Raw genomic sequence first — 23160 nt, forward strand, 5'->3', positions numbered from 1 at the left:
TTAAAATGTTATAAAGGGATGAATTTAGAAAGAGTAACATAAGTTTGTGCCTTTTATATACTAATAAAGAGTAAAAAAGCCCAAAATGTTGGTTTGACTTAAAATAGTAATTATTATTAGTAGGTAGTTATTAATTGTATATGCCGAAAAGTATTAAAATAGTGTTAAATGTTCCAAAAAAAAAAAATACTATTGAACTGCGATTTTAATTTTCAATAGTTACAAGAATTTTTTCAAATCTGTCTGCGATCCTTTAAAAAAATTACTGATAAATGTTTTAATAAATTTTATTTTCTTGATTTTGTTTTAAAACATTTTTCAATTTCGCAATTTTTTTGTCACGCCGGCAAAATAATATAATTATGTGTAATCCCAAACGTTTCAAATTATTAAAAAGGTACACATAGTCGATTAGACAAATATTGAATTTCTAATACGACACCGTCTACAAATGACTATGTACACATAGTCATTGCGTCTATATCTTGTACACGGGATCATCTTTGCGTTAAAGACCTTGACATTATTGTATGGTTTTTACACACAATAAATATATTTGTTTATATACTTGTGCAAATATGAAATTTAAATATCAATGCGACATCTAAAAAATTCAATAGCAATTAGAGACATACACATTAATGTAATTGTATAATTTAAGTTTTTTTTTGCAATTCAATAAAAAAAAAACTAGGCTAGAATGCCTGATAGTAAAAACCATTCGTTTTGTCTCTCAGTTAAACTTCAGCTAATAGTTCACAGAATATTACAATGACCTTCAAGTTCTCTATTTCGTTGCTATCCTTTATCTTAGCTTCTAATACTGTACTGGGAGTTTCACATAGAGATCCTGAAAAAGATTATGAAGCTACAGATACTAGTACTGTACCGGAGCCAACTGAAAATGAAGTAATTCTTGATATTATTTTTAAACTATTTGTTTAAAACTATTAGTTTTTTGTCGAAGTTTTGCTTAATCATTTATAATATACAGGTTAAAGTATTCCTATATAGCCATTTTAGTCTAGGAAACAATAATTATTTTAGCATAAGGACTTATAATTAAAATCTTTGTCGCAAAGGCCAAGCTCAAGGGAGTGCGACCCGACATAATAACTTGAGCGGCTTTAAATAATAGAAATAAATATAATCTTCGCTGTAAAACACTTAACCGTTTGCCATTTGGCCTATAATTTTGCTTAGTTCATAACTGTATTATTTCTCGCTCCTACTACTGTTTATTTATTAAGTTAGAATAACAGCTGTTAAACTTTTTTAGCTCCATAAATAAAACATTATAATTATTTTGTAAATTACAACCACAGGTGAAAGAATGACGCCGAAATTACTATGTGTTTATAATAATTATATATTGTCAGGTAGGAAAAACGGTCGGCCCTCCGGCAAGAATTAGATTTCTTTTTGGCCCACGAGACTGGGGGCTCACTCAGTACGATTTAGCACAGGTAACTATAGTTTTTTCAGTAGCCTAAATTTAGATTATTGCATATTTTAGAATGAGTACATTTTTTTTTTTTTTTGCGAAAATAAATACGATGACATTTTGTTGTTCGGCGTAAATGTGCCTTGTAATGACAACAGCAAAAAAAATACATTACAATAATTATTATTAATTGACCAATTAACTAAAATATTATGTATTTTTAATAATTATTAATTATCAGACGGGACAATCGGATTTGGAATGGATCGGAGATCATTTAGACGACCCTGAAGAAATATACGCGACATATACGGTAATTATAGTTTTAGCAATAGTCTAAAACATGTATGATTTAGCATTTTTTTTTTTTAAGTGAAACTTCTTTACATTATAAGAACAATATTGGTATTATCAAGAAGTGTATGTAGTAGTGTAAATAATGCACACTATGATTACTCATATTTTCAAAAATAATTTAAACAGATGTGTTGGGTATTATTAACTCACATACTCAAATTCAGGTATCAATAATCATTCGAAGTTAATCATGACATAACAAACTTTTCATTAAAAAACATTTTAGTTATTTAGAGAAAAGTGGTAAATTAGATTTAAGCTGTGTAAAATAAGTCCAATCAAAGATGTTAAAAAAGTTTCAAATAATAATGTATCTATCAATATTTATGGACTAATTTATCCAATAATAGTTTGCGACGCTAAAAAACCAAAACATTTTGATTTACTTTTAATTAGTAGTGATATTCATAAGCGTCATTGTTTTATAGCTGATTTTTCGAGACATACGTCTAGTTTATCTTGTCACTGTGACGTCACGCGTCTGAACAGATCAGGGGTTCGAAACTTATGGTCGGACGTTAATGTTACCAGTAAAAGGGAAATATGAAATCACGGTCCACTGTTTAGTTATTCTGACTAAGATTGGGCATTTGTTACGAGTTAATCAAATATCAATAGCATTTGTTTTAACTTTTTATTTTAAAAACTGCATTACTCAATTGTTTACACAACCATCAAAAGAACTATGTTGGTAGCACCTCTTCACTTATACTACTTTTAAACCGTAACGGTCGCCAGGTGTCAAGATGAACTGGACGAGTTTTTTTAAAATTTGTTTTATTAAAAATATATTTACAATCTGTAATATTAGTTACAATAAGTAAATTTGAAAAAAAAATATAATACAATGACAGGACAACGTGAAAGAAGGGGTGTCCAGTAACACTACTTCAACTAGATACTGGACGAGTTTTACCTACAAATCCAATTTTTTATTGAGGAAAGAATACAGCAAAGCGTTTTAGGAAATCTATTATAGTAGTTGGTAAAAAATTGCCAAATAAGTTGGCACAACGGCGGCGGCACAAAAAACGCGAAACCAGGGATTCTCAGAATATTATGTTTACCAAATAAATCAACAAATCAGCAATTATATTGTTGGTAAAAAATTAAAAACTTATAAAATTAAGCTTAAATATTTATTTTTAATTTTTTGAAGCTATGCTTGTTATGGGACGCCTGGGCGCTGGGGGCCAACGAAGAAAAACCGTAACGTAACGCTCGTCTCGGTTTGCATAAATACATATATAAATACGCTCGACATATTAAAAAATGTTAAATGAATAATATTTATTATTACATTAGATAATTACAATAGTTATAAGGCCATGAGGGTAGCAGACATATAAATTATACATTTTTCATATTTTTTTTATTCACATAATTGGGTACGAAAAAAAGAAGATTTTAGGCTGGTAGCTGGAGTGATTCTCCCCAAATTCAGCACGCTGGCTTGGGACAACTGTCCGACGGTCTCTACCAAATTTCGAGGAGTTAGGCCCAATTTGGCGCCGCACAGAGGCGGTCAAAAATTCGACTCCCCCTTTTGGGCTAGAAGAACCAAACTTAGTGACCACCTAGGTAGTGGTCAGTAACTGCCAGGCACCGAGTTTCGGGTAGATCGGACAAAAACTGCGCGTCTGGCAGCAGTTGACATCCGAGGATTAGGCAGCTGCCCAGCAGCTAACGACTGGAAGCGGTTAAGCCCCCAACTTTTGCATACCGGCTCAAGGCAACGGCCTGAAGGTCCCTGCCAAATTTCAAAGGGTTAGGGCAAAACCCGCGACCACCAGAGAGGGCTGAAAAATCGTTTCCCCCCCCCCCCTTTGGGTCTGCGGCCTTAAAACTCGGCAGGCGCATAGTACGCAGACAAATAGCCCCAGGTTCCGGTTTACGAGTCGTTCGCGCTAATACAGCGTGTTTGGTAACCGTCAATACCTTTGGATTTGACGGTTTTCCATCATGTCTGAAAACAGCTCCGCTGTATGGGATTGCATGGGCAAAATCTCCACGGAAGCGAAGACGATTTATTTTGGCCTCGAAATGGAAGTAACATCCGTGAGGAACATAATTAGGGAGAAGATCGAAGCTTTGCGTCATCCCAACCACAAGTTGAAGAGGGTGTTGGCGGAAGGGGTACAGGATGCAATGGGAAGCCTAATGGATGCGACCTGTCTTCTCCTCGACAAGCTAGAGCCATTGAAGCGAGCGGACTTGCAATTTAGGGGAGCGGAGGCAAGAACCTGGTGAGGTAAAAGTCTCGCTTACCAAGCAGGATTGGGCCTACAGATGGCGGTGGTCACTGCTGGACAGGACGTCGTCAACGGATCATCTCGCAGGGGAGACTGAAGATTGGCTATGTTTCGTGCAAGACGCGTCTGTGGCATGACTTTAAGCGCTGCTACAAGTGTTTGTCTTCAGGTGACGAGGCACGTGAGTGTAATGGCGTGGACAGGAGTGGATACTGCCGCAGATGTGGGAAGACAGGCCACTTGGCCAAGGATTGCACGGAGTCGGTAGAGATCTGTGGTGCGTTTAGAGAGAAGTTGCGACATTAGGCGTTGGAGGCAGGTACATCCAATGATCCGCTTTCTACAAATCAACGTCGGAGTGTGCAGAGCGGCTCAGGATCTGATGTTTCATGAGGCGCGGGTGATAAACGCGGACATTATCATATCATTGTCAGCGAACAATATAAGAACGGAAATGAGGAGAATGGATGGTATAGCGACCGTACAGGGAGATCGGCAGTGTTTGTGGCGTCTAACTTGCCGATAGACATCGTAGGCCCGCCGGAGCTGGGTTTCAGGTGGGTGCAGATAGACGGTATACGAGTATCGAACGCCCCACTACAAGAGTTTGAAGACTTCTTAACTTGTCTGTAAGACAGCGTTGGGTCTGCAGAAACACCTGTTATTGTCGCTGGAGATTTTAACTCGAAGTCACCAGAATGGTCAAGCCCTATCGAGTGTGACAAAGGACGAATGCTAGCTGATACAGTAACGTCTCTCAACCGGTTGGTGTGTAACAGGGGACTGAGGCCCACATTCGTGCGGGGTGCTTCTAGATCGTTCATCGATGTCACATTCGCCTCATCGATCCTGGCTGCCAGAAATAAAATACATTTTTAAAAGATATATCAACAAAAAACTAACTAATTAGTCTGACGTTTAGCATTAGAATTCATAGTGACAGCTTCCAATAATGAAGCTACTTTAATTTATCGTTAATTGACACTAACTATATAATATTCTATATTGCTGTGGAAATATATTAGTAGTCACTTATATTAAAATAAATAATCAAATAATTACACTTATGCGTTGATGATAAAAAATAATCACTATTAAAGCCGCCGCGCCGATGATAGGTTAAATCAGCCAAAAATAACTAGTTATTAAAACCTAGGAATAATAATAATTAAATCAATTTCAATTGAATACTTTTAGGTGTAATTTTTTATTTTATTCCAACACAAACCTAATATTCTAACGCAATATTTTTTTTTGTTATGTAACCCAGGTTTTGCTTCTAAATAAAATGGGATTGGATACTGATTACTTATTATTGTTTTTGCCCATCTTGCATGCGACATTTTATGTTTGCTAAAATTAATTTTGGACAAATTTCGTTGGTTGAAATTTTATGAAATTCTCAAAAACATTTCAGGTGTTAAAAGAGATATGGTGTAAAACGGGATGTGATAAAACAGGTTACATGAGTTATGCACAATTGACCGAACTTGTAACACCCGATCTACATGGACACATGAATGCCTGGTTTACAGAAAATTTCAACGGTGGTAAATATAACAATAATATTCAGTATTTTACTTAGCATTTAAATATTAAACACAATTCGAAGAAATTGGACTGATATTGCGGATATCAATAGTGATGACAATATGGATGCAATTTCATCATATTTGTTTTTTTATGTTTTACGCGTTAACCTTAATATTTAAAAACGGAATGAAGAAGTAAAGCACAGTCTGTGTGGACATGTTTTTAAAGCCAGGGGTTAACATGTTTTCTAAGAAGGTTTTTAATGCATTAAAAAAAAAATGGTAACACCTATTCAACGTATGTTTCATAATTTTCATTGTCTACGCGACAATGTCTACCAACAATGCCTGACAATTGTCTACCTGAAAGATAATTAGATGTAGTTACAAAAACTGTTTTGGTATACGAATTTATGGTAAAAATCTCAAATAAGACATGTGCTAAAGAAAGCACATATCATGTAAAAAATAAGTAATTATTTAAGTAGCGAATCATCGCAAACAAACAGCTTTCCTAAAAATCATTTGGATTAGTATTAATGGAACGCTTTGACACACCAAAGTTAAATCAGATATTGATTTAACTTTTTTCCTTTTTACTTCTCACTATTGGTAATATACCATGCGGATAAGATGACATTTTTTTCCATTTCCTTTTTTGAATAAGCTACAATACAGTTCTTCTGCAGCAGACCATTCAAATAAAATCAAATATATTAAATTGTCTTTTTTTTTTTTTTGCTCGAGAAGATTTGATGAAATACTATACACTAATATTATATAGTATAGAGTAAAACGAGTATTTGAATAAATAGCACAACAAGAATAAATTAAGTGATTAACACATTACTATTGATAAAAACATATGGTAATTACAATTTAGAACAATAGATTATATTATTACATAGAATATATAATATAGAAACAGTGAAACAATAAAACACTAGTATTATGTAAAAACTGAACAGTTAGAATAATCCTCGAACCCTTAGTTAAAATGCTATTTATATTATATTATATATTATTGTTTGTATATTTTAATCATGCCTCATGGTATTATCAATAACCTTTATGTTTCTAAAAATGTCAGCCATTTTGTTTAAATGAGTAATTTTTGATTCGAAAGGTATTCCGTATTGCTTTAGGTAGTTTTAGAGGAATATATCAAATAGTAACCCCATATCCCATACATTAATTAAATCAAGGGTAAATTGAGCACAACGTGATAAATGACTAGATATTAAAGCTACTGAGTACTAACGTATCAGCAGCAACAGCGCTACTAAATACTTAAGTAGCTAAATAAACTAATAAAGAAGTTCGGAAAACTACAAAATAATTGTACCCTGTATCTATAATAATAGCTTTGATATTAAGCTTTTATTGTTATTAGCTTTTATAATTGTTTTAACTTGCCAATAGTTTCTATGGAATTTATATTGTGACTAATTTAAACTTTAAATTAGTCTTACATTATAAGTATATAAAAAAAAAGTAATTAACAATAAATAAATCAATACATTTCATTATTTTTAACTGCAAGTCTAATTCATGACTAAAGGACCGATAATGTTGACGAATCTTAGTCGCATACATTGTTTTTAGTATTTTTTATAGTATATACTATATAAATTGTAATTAATATTTATATATGGGTCAAAACGCCAATTACCAACTGTAGTAAACCTACGTGATGATAAGTTATAGCTCTAACAAGCACGTTCCCACGTAGGACGTGCCCGTATAATAAGTTAACTATCATTTCATCATCTCTATCCCATTTTAACTATCTTTACATCATTTTCTAAGTAGCCAAGGCGAATTGTTGGTGAATTGTAATCGAACGCGACAGTATATCGTAAATGGTTGCTACTTGTTAACTTGGTTGTTTTTAAATAATAACACTCAGTTTTTTTTATATTAGTTTTAATTCATATTTTATTTGTATTTTGTTCATGCTTAAGTACCTACAATAAATAATTAAACATAATGTTTAACCTAACAAATCTGAAGTGTTTCCTTTCTTTCGTTCGTGATCGCCGAGTCGTCAAATAAAAATAATATTGTAGTAATCACCTCTGGGGATCACTACACAACGAACGTTTGGAGCATCCCTTCATAACTTTTTGAAACTCTGCCTGCATGGCTATTACGATGAAAAGAATGTTCTAAAAATTTTTGGGATTTTTTTTAATATTTTTTCGGTTATGGTCGTATAAGGTATTTTCAGTTTTTTTGCTTTAGTTTTTTTTTATAGTATCTTCGGCCAACAAAAAAAGTTACAGTCTACTTAAAGCATAACGGCTAAAATGATAAAACATGCAAGATGATTTCTAATGCGGTCAGGTTGGCAGCCTGTGTAAAGTGGATCTCGGATGTTCGCGGGGCAACGGGCTAGAAGTAGCCATATATTTGGAGGGGAGGATGGCCAGCGGATGTGTGTAGCGAGTACCGGCCCGACAGCGAGTGCGGTAGCCGATGCACCTATTATGTGCACGAGTCTACCCAACGTTCGAGATGTCAACGGTGTAGGGGAAGAACATATGTTCCCTGGTTTGAAATCACTTCAGGGAAGTCTAGTACCAGGAATGGTGTGGGAGTGGTAGTGGATGAAGAGATGAAAGCAAACGTGGTAGGAGTTGTGAGGAAAAGTGATAGAGTAATAATAGTAAAATTAATTTTAGGGAGTAAGGTATTGAATGTAGTAAGTGCTACGCTCCGCAAGTAGGGCGTAAAGAACGTTTGAAGGAAGAATTTTGGCAAGAGATGGATGAGGTGGTGCAAGGAATACCGGGACAAGAGGAAATTGTGATCGGTGTTGATATGAATAGACATCTAGGGACTGATAAGACAGCGTATGAAAGAGTACACGAAGGTTATAGTTTTGGAGAAAGAAATGAAATGGGCGAGAGAGTACTTGATTTTGCGCAGGCGTATGAGTTGGCAGTTGTGAATAATTTTTATAGGAAGAGAGAAGAGCATTATATAACTAACAAGAGTAAAAGTTATAGATCACAAATAGTGGATTGTAAAGTAATTCCAGGGGAAAGTGTGGTAACGCAGCATAGGTTAATGGTCATGGATTTCTGGTGTGAAGGAAGCAGTATGAACAAGAGAAAAGAGCACAAAGATAAAATGCCAAAGATTAGGTGTTGGAAGTTAGCGGGTGATAAAGAAAAGTTGGTTCTGAGGAGAATGAAGGAAGAAGTAAATTGAAGCATGGAGGGAAATGTAGATGAAATTTGGAATAGGGTAGTAAATGCTATAAAAAAGGTGACGATGGAAGTTGTAGGTGAGAGTAAAGGTTAGGTTAGGTTAGGTTAAGTGATTTAACGAGATTTAGAAGACCGAGTTCTATGGAGGTGTAGGACTATGGTGGCCGACCGCATGTAGTTGGGAGTGTAAGGCGAAGATAAAGAAGAAGAAGATTTATATTTTTTATTAAAAGTTTTGGGTAAGGAGAGAAATGTAAAAACTAGAACGAAATAACATAATACGTAAAACATACATTTTGCTCGATTTATGACAAGGAACGATTAGGTATATTTTATTTGCCCCGCACGAAAATCTTAAGAAACGAATTCCAAGGTATTTTCTCCAGAACAATTAACTTAAAGGAGCGAATTCCGGAGTATTTGTTCCGGAACGATTACAACAGGGAGTAACAAGGAACCTATTCCGGAATTAGTTCCGAACTTCTGTTAAAAATATAATAAAACTTGAGATAACTGTGAATTGATAAACGAAAATCATAACACCAATAATATTTGCGTCATTGGAAGTATTAGGTTTGGCTGTTACTCTTCTGTAAGCCTCGCACTTTCCACTTCCTGAATATTGGTCGGCATTCTTCCAATCTGGCATAAAACATAGTGAGAAGGGGCCATGCAATTTCTTGTCTGGTGATTCTCTTCGCCGCAGGTCATGCAGAGTTTCGTCCTGTCCTGGCCTTAGCATTTCACTGCCTTATGGCGACAACAGAAACAACGGTCCAGCTTGCGCGCTAACGGTCAGATACCGTCCGATATTGACAAACAAAAAAATTAAAAACTTATGTTTCACGACGAAAAGTGAGTTGTTCTCAGTGGCACCCCGTTAAAATAGTGTTGGAATAAAATAAAAATCGATTTTTTTTTTTGACAACACTTTTGGTAGCTTAAATTGTTTCATAAAATAATTATACAAACCAATAATACATGCTATGGTATCCGCTATATAAAATGACTAAAAATTTTGAAAAATGTTTCGTTATATCAACATTAACCTAGTATTTTTTTAATTGTTCCAGATCAACAAAAAATAGGCAGAGAAGCGTTTATGTCAGTGATGTATCATACGTTAAATCATCAGCAAATTGAAACAATTAATTCTAGGTTGCAATGAACCCAAATATTTTACACTAAATTTAAATATTGCACAGTATCGATATTATAACAGTTGACACGTTTAAAATATAAACTTGACTTCAATGCATATGAACCGTGTTTTTTTTTTTACAAGAAGGTAGTAATTAGCTATCAAAGTGCACACATAGAATGCTCATGAAACTATAACTTCCCCACAACCAACTATAAATGAGACTAGGTTGTTTATATAGTTAATATATAGTTAATTACGAGCTGTTACTGAATTTATTTAAAAACAACACTTAAGTACAAACGAGAAAATCGAAAACTTCATTCGCAGTTTAAGTGATATGACTCGAATCATCAAGTTGATCGTTAGCTCAATATGTTAAAAAAATGGAGAGAAGAAGCTTTGGAGAACGGTATAACCCCCTAAAAAAATAACCATCAGAGGTCTCCTTGAGATTTGAGAAAAATTACATTCACTCTACAGAACAAATTCATCCACATTCCATGGGATACAAAAATTTGCGGCTGGTATAGAAAGAAGATGCCCAACTTTTCTCATATGTCTCTTTTATATATTTACGCCAATTCAAATGCATATATGATAGGGACTTAAATAATAGCAATGCCGTGTCACTACCTCCATCCGATTATTCGATATTTAAAGGTTTGACAAGTGTTGAAGTGTTTGAAAAAAGGTTTACTAAAAACGTTTTAGAACTTTCGGGGGGAAAAATTAAACTCTATACTCAATATAAAATTTGATCCAACCCAAATAACTCTAAAGAAAAAAATCGATGCTTTCTTGCTATACTTATTTTAAGTGGGTACAATGAACTCGATGGTAAACGATACTACTGATGTACTGGTGTTATATGATGACCACGTCATCGATATATGAGACATTCAAAAAAAAAAAAAGGGCAGTTAGGTCCTGACGATAGTGCAAGCAACAAGTAATAGAATATTTTTATTCGAGGTTATTATGGAAGTGGAATAGCAAACATTTACAGCATTATGAATGCTTTCTAAATCACATGATAATGTTTCAATAGCACTATGGATAAACAGATGGTTGTGATGAACGACAGTCCACCGGACGTTTTATTAAAAGGTTGTAGTCCAACTCAACTGCGGCAAAATTCTTTATGGTGGAAAGAACCACAATGGTTGCAAGCTGACTTAGACGAGTAGTCTAGCACCAGAGAAGACGTGCCTTCACAATCTAAAGAATTACCCGAAGCAAAAAAAGTAACAGATAATCGTGATGGCTACTAAGGTTAGATTAGGTTAGGTTAGGTTCAAGCAATCACCCTTCCGTGGGGTCCACCTTGTCGTGGTGGAGGGGCTCACGGTCTCTTGATTGAGTGCTAACGAAACCCGGACAAAATGGCTTACCTTAATTGACCGGTAGGTACGTGGTCCACCTTTGGACAAAATAAAGGTTGGATTATTTAATTAATATCAATTACTAAATACGTAAATTCATGTTACAGGGTTCTTGTTCTTTCCATCTACTTTCATCACATTCTTTCCGAAATACCACCATTCCACGAACTCGATCTGCCTCAGTTAGGCGGACTTTATTTTGAAAATCGAGGACCCATACGTATTCAAACTACACATTGGAATTTAATCACTTATTTAAATCTTACTATGTACGATCATATTTTAAGGAACTTAACTCTCGCATAACTTCGGTCATTACAAACATTCCTCAGGATAACTCAACGATTTCGGCAAAATGTATTCAACTTACACAATCAATGATTAACATCAGCACACACATCGGAAATCGGCAAAGCGACATATTTCAATCGGTAGGATTACAGAGACAAACCCGATCTGTACTCACCGAATAGATCTTCCATTGCACACATTCTCTTTGGTACATGTAACTCACAATGCGTGTCTCAACAAAATACAAACATTGACACATTGATTAGAGAAAATAAACATCAATTAAAGTTAATAAATAAACAAACTAATGTAATCAGATCTTATCAGCATTTAAATACAAAATTCGATTCTCAATTACAGCTTCTTGAAGCTATCAAAACAACAATTACAGGAGTTAACGGGTTAATTAACTTTAACACATATGTTTCACAATTACAATTACTTTTTATACAATACACATTAAACCTAGAAGACATTTCCAACATTATTCAATCCGCAAAGTTAGGGCAAATCCATCCGCGAATATTTAAAAATGACGAGCTTATTGCTCAGTTCAAAGATATTAAAGTTTCATTACCTTCAGGTACTGATCTACCTATCGATCTTTCCAATAACGATGCTAATGAGTTAGGCTCTCTGACATAAAGATATACTATGCGAATGATAATATTGTATTTATTTTGATATTTAGTATATCAACATGAATTATCTCTGTATGCATTGTTACCTAAACCGGTTTAATTTTGTTAATGACAATTACCATTTTATGTATGTACAGCCACAATATGATTATATGGCTATTAGCAAAACTAAAAAATTTTACACTAATTTTAATGAAATTGATATTTTACGTTGTAAACAAGCTAAAGATTTTATATTGTGTCCTGAATTTCAAACTGTACACCCTCGTGAAATGATACCGTCATGTGAAATATTACTTTTTAAAGGAGCTAAAACAATTCCGTCTATGTGCGATGTCAAATTTTTCCCATTAACTTTCTCTATCTTTCATAAACTTCAATATACAAACAAATGGATCTATATCACTGTTTCAGACACTCTTTTTGTAACTTGCTCAGCAGAGTCTGACTCAGTTTCTTATCCTTTAAATGGTGTAAGAATCATCGAACTCCAGGACTCTTGTAAAGCTTATTCCGATAAGGATATTCTTTTACCAACTCATGTCCAACATCCTGCATTACTTCCAGATTTTATTCCAAGTTTATCTCATTCTTTTGATGTTTCTTTAATATCCAAATTATTTAAGGCATCCATTAAACGTGATAGTATAGAACCAGTGGCGTAAATACCTGGTGGACAAGGTGTGCAAATGCCACGGGCCCTGGGACCAAAGGGGGCCCTCAGCTAAACCTACAATACCCTACTGGCTATTTCTATATTCGTCATTCGATTAAAAATTTCACAGAAATAGGTGTATTATTTTGATATCTGAAAAAAATACTAAGAAATACGGACCTTGTATTGGTATTATGCATCTATAGTCTATACCGATACGGCATATGTTAATAATATAATATCATTGGGGGCCTGATTTAGAAAAAAATATTAACTACAACGTATCTCATATCTGGAACAGTTATCAAACTGGTATACTATAAATAGCGTACAAAGTATAATTTATATTATTATACCTAATAGTTGTCGAAATAAGTACCGATATTATTTTATATTATTGCTTTCCATATTGGCTTATGGCTAAAAATAAAATGGGAAAATATAGTGATAATGCCGACAATAACAATACTGTTATATTATAGCAAGGTTGGCATAGCTTCAGCACTGTATAGTGTGCTACTATGTTAATGACACAGTAAAGTGTACACACTTACCAATATTTGGATTTCGTTTAACTTTGAAAGTGTTTTGTTTGTTATGTTTATGTTATAATATGATTCGTATTTTTATTTTTATTAAATATTAAATTATTTAATATTTTTTTTTAACACATATAGTATTGTAGTGACAGTTTATAATAAACGTGCTATTAAAAACAATACTAAAATACTAAAAATAATTCGCAATAAAATGTCTGATGATAAAAATTGTTTGAGTGGATACCAAAAACGAAAAAAGAAGAAGGATATTCAAGAGAAAATGTCAAAATTACCGAAAATCAACAACTTTTTTTCTACAATTCCTGCTGTTGTTCCTAGAATAGGTAAGTAAAAATTTATCAGTCTAGGCTGAAACAATGCTAACGCAGTTTCCGCCTTGGTCTGGTTTTAAACCGGAAAAAATAGGAAATTGTTAAGTAGTACCTATTATTTAGTTATAATATGCTGATTGCTGAACAATATTTACCTATTATATATTATTATTATTATATGTAGTGCGCGGTCAAAAGGAGTTAAACCAGATTTTTTTTCAAAATCGTGTTTTGACTCATTTAGAATTGTAAAAAAAACTCGATGTTTGGAACAAATAAGTTAAGTCAATTATAAGATTCTTACGGTGTTTATTGATTGATATTAAAGATAAATTACAAATTTAAAAGGTTTTAAGATCTTAAAGAAATGTCAATTTACCTATATCATTCTCAATCAAGTTCATAATGTTAATATCAACATTTTAGTCATAATTAATTTAAATATTACTAGTAGGAGTACCTATTAAATGTCTAGTTAGGTATACCTATAGCATATACCTTTTTTTTTTGGATAGCCTCAAGAATATAGGTACCTAGAGTTAAAGTAAAATTATTATCATTATTATAAGGGTGACCTATGCACAATTTTTTCTAAATGAATAATTTAAAAATAATGTTTTTTTGTACTAAATATCAATTTCATTTAAATTAGAACTATTTAATGTTTTCAATATTTTTTAAACATAACTTGAAATTAAAAGTATATTTTTAACTTAACACTTTTTAACCGCGTACCAAAAATTTATTATTATTATTATTATTATTACAATATTACCTATTAAATTAAATATACATAATTTTGTATTTTATAGCAGATGAACCTCAAGCTTCAGAATTAAATGAATTGATCCAGTCACCAGAGATTCAAATCGATGAAAAAACTGTTGATAATTTGAATATAGGTAAATTAATCAAGTTCATAATGTTAATATCAACATTTTAGTCATAAATAATTTAAATATTACTAAGAAAAAGTACTTCTTTTAAGTCTGAATGGATAAATGGAATCGATGATTGGAAACATTTATCACAAAGCATTCATCGACATGAAATATCAATTCAACACTTAGAATCAACAAATATGCGGATCATATGGGTGAAAAATAGGTTGATAGATAAGGAATTAGAAATGCAATATAGTTAAGAGGCTACATTTTGGAGAAATATTTTACTACGTTTGATTAAAATCATATTATCATTAACAGCGGGAAATACTGCATTAAGAGAGCATAGAGGAAAAATTGGATCATTAGAAAAGTGTTTAGAAGGAAATTTTTTACGTACTGTTAATTTATTAGCGGAATTTGATCCAATTTTAAATAATCTAGTGAGTAATCCTAAACACAAAATCAAGTACTTAAGTCCATTAATACAAAATTAAATAATTGAAATATTAGCTAATAAAGTTCGTGAAATAATTTGTGGTGACATCAGAAAATCTTGTGGTTTTTCAATAATACTGGATTCTACTCAAGATATTAAAAAAGTTGACCAAGTGAGTATTATTATACGTTATGTATTAGTTAACTACGAAAACAAGAAAATTGAAATCAAAGAATCGTTTTTGGGATTTTTGGTACTTGATAAACATCATGCTGTTGACTATGCAAACCTTTTACGTCAAACATTATTGACGTTTGGTCTTAGTATCAATAAGTGTTTCGGGCAAGGGTATGATGGTGCAGCAGTTATGAGCGGACAGCACTCAGGTGTTCAAACTTTAATTCGATCGGATTTTCCCAACGCTTTATATGTACATTGTTGTGCTCATAACCTCAATTTAGTGATCTCAGATGCGTCAAAAAGCTCTAGTAACGTTCAGACATTTTTCAATATAGTTCAAGATGTTTACAACTTTTTTAGTGTAAGTGCACCTAGATGGGCTTTACTAGCTTTAGGGAAAGACGTTGAATTAAAAATTCAAAAGAAAACCTTAAAGAGAGTCTGCCCAACACGATGGGAAACACGCCACGACTCTGTATTCGCATTAATGGAACGATATTTTGACATTATCAAAGCACTTACTCATATTCTACTTACGTCTCATAAATCTGATGAAAAAAATTTAGGTGGTTCCTTGAAAAAGAAGCTCGAATCAGCTGAGTTTGTATTAATTTTAAGATTTTGGGAACGGATATTACGATCATTAAATATAGTATCTAAAACTCTCCAGTTAATGATGTTTCAATATAGAATTTGCTGTTGTTCAACTTGATAATGCCTTTGAAGATTTAACTAATTTACGAGCTAATTATAATAATATCAGTAGAAGACGCCAAAAGTCTTTGTGTTACATGGAAAATACCTTTCAACTTCAATTGTAAACGTGATAGATTTGCTGTTAGGTACCACGAAGAAGTTGATTGTGACCGAAGACTTTCTATAACTGAGGACAATTTTAAAGTTAAAGTATTTTATCCCACACTGGACACGGCATTGTTTCAGCTTAAAGAAAGGTTTAAAGGTCTTAAAACAATAAGTGATGAGTTTTCTTTTTAAAACCAATAAATCTTACTACAATAGAGGAACGAATTATAATTAAAGCATCCTACGATTTACACATACAATATAAGAATAAATTAAGTTCAGATATTACAAATCAACTTTTATGTTTAAGAAATTTTCTTTGTGTTAATAACTCAACATCTATGTTACATAATATTAGAGACCTAACAATGTTAGGCTAACAGTATATTTAATCGAACATGACTTGGCATCGTCTTTTCATGACGTGTTTACGCTGCGTTTAATTTTTCTGACTATTCCAGTCGCTTCTGCCGAACGTTCTTTTTCTAAGCTTAAGTTCATAAAAAATTATCTTAGAAACTCAATTTCACAAGACAGACTTACGAATATTGCAATTCTCAATATTGAAAGAGAAAAAAAATCAGAACTTGAAATTGACAAAATTATAAACGACTTTGCAAATTTAAAGTCAAGGAGGAAAAATTTTCTCAAGTAATTCCAGTATTTTTATTTGATTAATGTTGAATCTTTTATACTTTATAATAAGTTTTTGGAGGGCCCATATTAGTCTGCACACGGGCCTTCAATGACCTTTTTACGCCACTGTATAGAACTCACTAACTTAAAAGATATTTCAATATCCACCTTGGATATTAATGACTTATACTCTGATGACATCATACACGACACATTGTTTTCCTCTTTAACTTTTCATAATATTTTATTGTATATCACTTTTAGTTTAACTGTTTTATTTTGTATTATTTTAATTATATTTGTCATCATTGCTTATGTTATACCTACAAATCCAGTAGAAACAATAGACTCTGTACCTGACATACGTTGTCATTCTCCACCGTTGTCAGCTCATTTTTATGATCCGACTTGTCCACCACAAGCAGTAAAAAATAATAACATTACTCTCATATTTACACTCAATGTTATCATAATTACCTATAAAAATAAGACTGGTGTAATGGCCAGATCTCCTTGAGATACAATATTGACCATGGCACGTGTAAAACATTATTGCTTACTGTTGTTTTGGGTAGATTTTAATTAAGATGTAATACTTAGTTAGCATTTAAGCATTTTATCATTGCACTCAATTCTATGTAAATGACGTTGTTAATACTTGTTTACCACAAGTATTAGGATATGCTAGCTTGCATTCTTGTACTATAAAACCCCAATGAAACAGCGAGTATGTATTCAATTGCTCTTACTTGTTTTACCCGTGCAAGTACTGTTTATAAAAGTGATATATTAAATTGAATCAAATCTATCTTGGCAGTTTATTTGTTTTACTAAAGTCTAAATCATTTAATTACTATATTTCGTATACTGTTAAGATAGTGTTTGTATTGGACTCTACAGTTCATTACACTGGAAAACCCGATAAAATGTCGTTCGCATACGACGGTGTATGAAAACCCCATAACTGTTTAGTAAGTGTAGTATTTTAGGAAAGATTTCTGAACATAGTATATTTATCGTACCAATTTTATTAAAATCATAGATTATAACATAGTCTTATGGTCAAAATTATTTCTACATAATATAACATTTCATTATTCTTGATCCTTATCAGTTGTCCACAAAATATTGCTTATCGTCAATCCGGCATAGTTACTTTACACGGAACAATCTCTTAACAGGTATTTTAAAATCTAAACCTATGTTTTACGTTAAAACATATTAATTTTAACATTATTTTAGTTTCCATTATAATTAAGTAATAAAAATGAATTGTCCTATAGTTGTCAGTCAGGCTGTGTTTTTTTTTTATTTCAATAATTTGTTAACATTGACAAATCACAAAAGACTATAGAATTCTCTAATCTTTTTTGTAATGGTCAATCGTACAAGTTAATCGTACGTTATATTAGTATAATATTATTGGTAAATTTGATAAATTATTTGTGTGATGATTTATTATCATTAATTTTGAATTTAAATTATAATGATCTTAATGTAATTAAACATTTTATTAAAAATAAAATATAATGCACAAAAAAATACAATTACACGTTTTTTATCCGGATGATCTTGTGACCTATTATTTATTTGCCACGCACTTTGGATGCATATCATATCTATCATAATTCTGTCTGCTTTTTTTTTTTAATTTCCATATACTCCACTACTGGTATGTATATCTATACTCATTTGACCCTATATATTCACCCGCGTATGGCGTGATCGATTATCATTTTCAATAAATAGTGTACATCAGCATTATTGTTCGACGTTTACCCAGTGATCATTTGCCGATTGAACATACGTCACTGTCGACAATGTCCAACTTTAACTTGGTACGTACCAGTTCTTCATTAAATTATATTTAATTCTGGTTTTTTTTCTCGTTAGTGGTGATTTTTTTAGTCGCCAGATTTATTTCCAATGGATTCTAATGGACCCCGGGACTTGGTCGCCAGTCCCGTCTTAGGCAGTGCCGACACTCGTTCAAGTGTCAACGGTCGACGTCATCCCTGAGACGCCGTCTCCACCACCAACACCCAGATGGTCGACTTCCAGTAAGCATACCGTTATTCACGATGGTCACAAACATTAATACTCTCTTTCTCCCTTAGACGGATCTACCAGTTCCCTTTGGTCCGACGATGGATGCGACGTGACCCTCAACCAAATGCTACTGGCGATAGCGGGGACGCGGAGGAATTGGATTGGTGACCCATTTTTTTTTTTTTTTTGTCTTCATCGTATAATAAACGAATTAAATATATATATATATATTATTTGTAGTATATTTATTCCAATAAAATTAAATATAATAATAATAATATTATATAATATTCCTGATATTTTATAAATTACACGATGTGTGTAGTTCATATTTTCTACTATAATTATGCACACACACACACACAATTAATTTTTCCATACTTTGCTCTTAATTAATTTATAACGTTACACCTATGCAATCATTTGTTTTTTTTATCGATATTACCTTTATTCGTTTATAATATTCATATGTACTAATAAGGAAGTTTCTTCCCTCACCCTATACATGTGAAATTACTTGTAGCACATATTCTTATTATGCCTAGGGCATAGATTGTATATTTCGAATTAAAAAAAAAAAAATATATGTACTAGTAATGTTAGATAAACTAATAATGGCCGTCTAGGCAATAAAACTGATATACACTAATTCATCAATTGGTATGGATACATGGTTATAAACAATATTATTACTATTATTATTGATAACAGGAGCCGGTACGGCCAAAACATACTACTCACGTGGAATACAGATTATCGCTTACTGATGTTTTGGGTAACTTTTAATTAATGTGTAATACTTTACACGACTCGACTATTTCGAGTTCCGTTATCTTAAATCGAAACGACCTAGTCCTGATCAGCGGAGCTATATCTAACTCATTGGATAAATTCAAACTTCAAAGACTAACGGGAAATCCAATTATTATTAAGGAAAACGGAGGTCAGGAACCGTTTAACACAGAAGACCATTTGGAGCAGGCAATGAATCGTTTTTTCTAACGAACAAATAAAACTACAAGCTATTTTTACTGAGCTGTACGACAGCCTCTTTCTGGCAAACAATAATTTAAATTCTGACTTTCTAAAATTTTATATTAATTTTGCGCGGGCAAACGATCCGTCGACAAATGTGCTGCTTTTAAAATGCATTTTTAATGATGTAATTAGAAGATGGTCGTACGACGGTTTCATAAAAATACTTAGGGAAAATTTATAATATTTTCTACCGTAGATATTGTCTTAAGTTTTTAGTTTTATAACAATAATTGTTACTATTATTATATATGTAGTTGTATAAATTATCAATGTTTTATAAAAATAAAAATAAAAAAAATATATAAATAAAAAATTATATGATTTCAGATTGTTTTTTACTACATTGGGAGTTACGACTGCTCAACATAACCTTCAACTGCAAGAACTAAATCAACCTTCGGGAATATTCTTCGAAAATAGAGGGGATATTAAAGTGGTTACGTCTAAATGGGTACTAGCCGCGTATTACAATATGGAAACATACAACACGGGAGTGGAAACCATACAGGCAGCTATTAACATTACTGATAAGTTTTGTAAAAAGATTATTAATACAGGCATCCCATAATATTATTACTAATGCGTATTTTACACAAAATAAATGCGTTTCCGCGGCCGATTCGATTATAGAATTAGCGAAAGACGCACAACACTAACGGGTACTGCTTATCGAATCAATAGGTCACCAGATAAGAAACCGTAGGTCAGCGCGCCGTTCGAAACACTCGGGCAAGTTGCATACAATATATTCGGTGTCTGTGATACATACTGCACACAAAAATATAACGCATATAATAAATCATTCCAGCAGACCAGCAGAAAAATACATTAAAGTTAATCAATAAACAAACAAATGTTATCCAACTCTCAAAGTATAGTAATTCATTCAGTGTACTAAAATCATCACTTGATTTATTAAAAGGGTCAGTAGATCTCTACTGGGAGGGTTCGGACCCCGAGGTACGGCAGTAGGGAGTGGCTCGTCTCTAAGGTCGCATCGAGCTATAGCAGCTTTGCCTCCGGTCCGGATAACGCCAATGGAAACGGTGGAGACGGACAATGACTAAGCACAATGGAAAATGGCAGTCTTGGATTTTATGACGATGATTTTGGCGAATTTAAACCCGGCAAGTGAAAACCTAATTTTTATTGCGATAGTGGCCATCGAAAGAGACAATTTATATAGGATTCAATAGAGTGGAGTGAAAAATTATAAGACATTTAAATTTTATTAAGAGGATTTCTTGTGGTCTGTTTTTTTAAATTCTATTATGTACTCGAAATCTTATTTAAGATCTGGTCTAGTTCGGTCTCATAATTATATTCAATGATCCGGTCCGATTTCAGTTTTAGTTTTGTTTTAATAGTCCGGTCCAGTCCACAAAAACACGGACCGTGCAGAGCTCTAGTTCGGTGTCTTATTCTTCTAAAGGTAAACGACCGCGAACTTTAGTAGACATTTAAAAAGGAAACATATTATACAATATGAAGCTGAAAAGAAGGTAAGCACTGAAATAGTTATAGATACCCAAAGCAAAATCTCGATGATCCGGACAAGGGTTGCGTCTGAATTTCAATATCAACCATCAACTTTTAAAACTAATACAGTCCTTTTAAATTCCACTCGAACTCAAGGCACTTATTTCAACATATACTCCAAGACCAATATCTGTGTTATAATCGCAACAAATTGACGAACAATTACACATAATGAGTGCTTAAGGAGTTTCAGCCATTAAGTCTGGTTGAAAATACTGAATTTAAACATTTTATTAAAGTGCTTAATCCCGGTTATGGAATTCCTTCAAGAAAACCCGTTTCGAAATCTAATAATCCGCAGTTATTAGAAAAACCAAACTAAAAATAAAAAATAATTTAAAGAATGCGCAATGCATTGCGTTTACTACGGATAGCTGGACATCTTTAAAATAACGCCAGTTTTACCGCTATAACAATACATTATATAGACAATGTAGAATGCGTTTTAAAATCCCATTTATTAGGTTGTTACTGTTTAGACTATTTAAGACGTTTACAAGAAAATTAAAAGTATTGATGAATTTCTTAAGCGATCAACAAAATCGTACATAAACGTTCATGACGAACGTTTTACGCGTTTTTCGACGACTCGGACGCTTTTCGTTGTATCCGAACGCGGTCTGTTTCTATGGGTTTTTGAGGAAAATAATTTTTTCGATTTTGCATTATATTTGGGTTTTACCTTGCGCGCTATTGTTTATGTTTGATAACCTGTCGCCGTCGGTCATGCACGTGCGTCTGTCCACCATGCAATTTTTGTATAACAAGGTGATGGGAACATGTGACGAAAAAACTTTTAGCAACAAATTGGTTGAGAAGTATGGTACGGATATAATAATTTAAAAAAAACCGCGTGAAAAAACCAGTTGTTTCAAAAATACCGGATTTAGATTATTGAACGATGCGTGCATACAGCTCCGAAAAAAGAAAATAGGAAAGAGGAACGGCTAGGAATAGTAGAAAAGGCAGCAGCTATCATAAAAAACGATATAAAATCAACTGCTTATGAGCTTGATTCTTACCTTTCACCTAACCAATTTATGGATAATGCAGCAACAGATATACCAAAGAGTTTAATGTTTTCTCTCTCTAAAGTTTGTGCTCAACATAAATAATCCGATCCACAAATATTTGAAAATAAATTCGTAGCATTAGCACACACAGATTAATAAGTTTTTGCCGACCACGTTCTTTTTTTTCGCCCATTTTGTTGGGTTATAGGTTGGCTATAATTGCATAGAAATTTTGGTACAAAACGTGCTATTGATATATTTTCGAATTTTGTAAGTATATTTCTTCATATAATGACGTTTATGTATTTGAAACCAACGACTCGTACTAGTGTTTACCAACTTTTAATTTATATGTAAAATGTGTATTATTGTAGCAACTCATAAACCACTGTATAATATTCTAAATAAAAATCTGTTCTTATCAGCTTAACATCTGATTGAATCATCCAACATTTCTGAACCGAAAATAGTTGTGCGTCTTGATGGGTTCCATCTGCTTATGTCGTTTATGGGTACGGTTGTCTACATTATGGCGAGAAATGGTCTGGAAGAATTGTGGAGCACAATTATCTGGTAAATTAACTTAATAAAACAAAGCAAACTCGTGAACCCAGGACTAACGTACGCAGTATTGGTTTAACCTCTGCACAATTGTACTCAGGGGATTCTATTATATAAATTGGGTTACACTGCTCGTATATGACAGTGCGCAGTAATCATCATTTTCAGAGTGTGATAACAGTGATTCGCACGAGCACATTTACTGTATAGCTAGGTTAGGTGCATGTACTCGT

At 32.9% G+C, this 23160-nt stretch overlaps 1 protein-coding gene across 1 annotated transcript; it reads left to right on the forward strand.

The window, feature by feature from the left end:
* Positions 1-717: 717 nt before the first annotated feature.
* LOC126843993 (uncharacterized) lies at positions 718-10040 on the forward strand. Its single transcript, XM_050581828.1, has 5 exons — positions 718-909; positions 1380-1466; positions 1686-1757; positions 5471-5603; positions 9874-10040. Exons 1-5 carry the CDS (start codon positions 772-774, stop codon positions 9966-9968), a joined length of 525 nt encoding a protein of 174 aa, XP_050437785.1. The 5' UTR covers positions 718-771; the 3' UTR covers positions 9969-10040.
* The last annotated feature ends 13120 nt before the right edge of the window (positions 10041-23160 follow it).

This window comes from Adelges cooleyi, unplaced genomic scaffold, assembly GCF_023614345.1.
Source record: "Adelges cooleyi isolate 19-005CV unplaced genomic scaffold, UGA_ACOO_1.1 ACOO_flye_CR_arks_rails_tigmint_CR_PRNA_583, whole genome shotgun sequence".
NCBI classification, from domain to species: domain Eukaryota; kingdom Metazoa; phylum Arthropoda; class Insecta; order Hemiptera; family Adelgidae; genus Adelges; species Adelges cooleyi.